General features: G+C 49.3%; 1 protein-coding gene across 1 annotated transcript; it reads right to left on the reverse strand.

Annotated features, from left to right (window-relative positions):
- Positions 1 to 1,692: 1,692 nt before the first annotated feature.
- Positions 1,693 to 2,474, reverse strand: PtA15_10A201 (uncharacterized protein; the record flags this gene model as incomplete). The annotated part of the gene is made up of 2 exons (XM_053160355.1): positions 1,693 to 2,314; positions 2,467 to 2,474. 2 exons carry the CDS (start codon positions 2,472 to 2,474, stop codon positions 1,693 to 1,695), a joined length of 630 nt encoding a protein of 209 aa, XP_053024337.1.
- Between the last annotated feature and the right edge of the window lie 303 nt (positions 2,475 to 2,777).

Here is a 2,777-nt window from a genome sequence, read left to right on the forward strand (position 1 = left end):
CTACCTCTGAATCTGACCGGGGATCAGTGTGAATGCAGTGCCAAAAGGTGCACTGATGCGGGTCAACCTTTATGCACACCAAAGAAATACCACATGCACACCATTTTTGGTGTGTATTATGGTTCACTCCAAAAAGTGGTGTGCATTGGGGTGCAATCCAAAACTTAGTGCACACTCATCCTCTCCAAAACCAACCTGGCTTTGGAGTACATGGGTGTGCATTCCAAAAACCATAGTGTGAACACTCATGCACTACCTGATTGGGTAGTGCATTTCTCTGTCTTTAAACAATCAATTAGTCAACAAACATCCACACTGGGCAGAAAAAATGGTAGTTTTGGGGTGGGCAATCTTGTTGGAGTGCAAACACATGGAATCCAAATTCAGGTTGTTTATGGAGTGCATGAGTGTGTACTCCAATTTTTTGGAGTGCATAGGTGCACACTCCAATTTTCTTAGGAGTGCATGGGTGTGCACTCCAATTTTTGTGCATGAGTGTGCACTCCAACTTTTGGGTGCATGAGTGTGCACTCCAAGTCTCCAATGTTGTGGAGTACATCGGTGTGCACTCCAATGTTGTGGAGTACATGGGTGTGCACTCCAAATTTTGTGTGCATGAGTGTGCACTTCAATTTTGTGGAGTACATGGGTGTGCACTCCAAATTTTGGAGCGCACACTAATGCACACCACTTTTTTGGAGTGCACACTAATTCACACCAAAAATGGTATACCTATGGTCTTTCTTTGGTATGCATAAAGGCTGACCCAGACAAGATATATAATTTCACACATTTGATGGCCTTTTCCATGGCATTACATTTCATTGTATTTCAGTCTAATTTTCCCCAACATTTCCAATAAGAATTGAATTAATGAGAAAGAAACAGGAGCCCAACCAGCCAACAGGTACAACCAACAAAATTTGATGTCAACCAGAAATCACAAAGAATAAGATTTCCCTACTTTCACCACTCAACTGAATATATGGCAATCATCAATATATATATAACCCTGAAAATGGATTTTGCTGACTTTCATTACTACCGGGTGATCAAATGTACTCCTGCAACTCACACTTGATACCAGCTGGGGATATCATTGCCTAGTCAGGGTCTGACAGCCACAAATTCCATCCAAATTAGCACATGACATCATATAAGATCCTTCATTGCTCAGGCTAATTAAGATGAACACTAAGGGCCCAGTCTGGCGGCCAATTTACGGAAATGATAGGATGGAGGGGACAGATTGGAGGACGGAGAGAGCGGGGATTGGGAACGTCTCAGAAGGTGGGCAAAAAATTCAAGGAGGGTGGGAGAGATGGTCAAAGAGAGGGGTGGGCACAGAACACCAAAGAGGGTGAGCAAGATAGCCCGGTCGCGTTCCATGAGCACTGAGAAGCTTATTCTAGATTATATTGATCCCCCCGGCGTGCTCGCTGGCCAGCCTGCGCGAGAGCTTGCAAGAGGGATGTTGGGAGAGAAGGCGGTGCCCCTGGCCAATAGCAGCACTCGTCGAGGAACACACTTCGCCGGGAGCTGGTCGATGGCGCCAAAATGATCATTGGTGTCGTCGGGTGTGGGCCCAAGGAGATTGAGATCACTGTCTTGAGCAGCATTTGGTCGTGAAGCCCGCCGCGGCAGGCTTCGGCTGCGTTGGCCTGGGGGCTGGCGGTTTCGGGCAGTGGAAAATCAAGTAGAAGACCCTGTTGGGGCTGATGCCCGCCTGGGCATGCTCCGCGTGCGTTCTCGAGCATTCTCGACTGCGTGGTCGAGTTCCGAGCTTGTTCCTGCTTCGGCTGCTGTTTGGGAAGTATTGCTACTCGTGGTCAACAAGACTGCTAAGCGGGACCAGTACTCAGTGGGGGTGATGAGGCTGAGATGGTCGAAGAAGGGGAGCAGGAAGCTCTGGGAGAACAGAAACACAGCAATGTTGATTGAGATGAGATCACACGTCCGCCGGTGGCCTTGGAGATTGTTCGCTGCGAGGTGCTTTGGGATCAAGAGCCCGTACTGTGTCAATCTCACCTCCATAAGGAACCCGCCAAGTTGGAAGAAGCAGTTGTTTTGAGTAGTTGACCCAAAGGAAGAAAGCGAGCCAAACTTTGAGCGTCTTGGAACCTTGAAAGTGGAGAAGCTGGACGAGTGCAATGTGTTGTGTTGGGTTGGAAGAGCCAAAGTCAACGTACAGCTGCCATTTGTCATTTGAGGAGCTTGGCCGACATCCAATTGGCCGTTTAGGAGCTGAAGAACACGGGGACTGCTCAGAGCAGGGATGACGCTGACTGATGCTTGTGGGAGGATCTTTGGTGGTCTTTTGTGTGAGTGATCAATTACAATCAGCGCGAGAGAGCTGCGGCAAAATTGGTGGACAGCAACAGGATGATGATGGAAGGATGGGCAACGGGCAACAGCTCACTTTGGCTGTTGGCGGTCTAGTTGGCGTGATTGGTATCTTGACTGTACGAGGCCATTGTGTATCGAAGGTTGCAAACAACAAGGCTTGTTTGAGCAGCTGCTTCAACGCGTATGTACACCCGACGGGTCCAGCTAAGCTGAAGGTCAAAGATCCTTGCAACGACGTCTTCAGCCTGCCCCACAGCCGATGATGATAGGTCCAGCGATACGGCTGCCACAGTAATGAAGGTGATAGGGCCCTGTCCAGCGGAGGGTTTAAATTGGGTGGGACTGGGTGGCGTGGCGTTGACAAGGATACGGTGGTCGTGGCGCCGGATGCGCCTCGAGTCGAGAGTCATGACTTTCCCCCTATGGATGAG

This window comes from Puccinia triticina, chromosome 10A (genome assembly GCF_026914185.1).
Source record: "Puccinia triticina chromosome 10A, complete sequence".
Classification (NCBI taxonomy): domain Eukaryota; kingdom Fungi; phylum Basidiomycota; class Pucciniomycetes; order Pucciniales; family Pucciniaceae; genus Puccinia; species Puccinia triticina.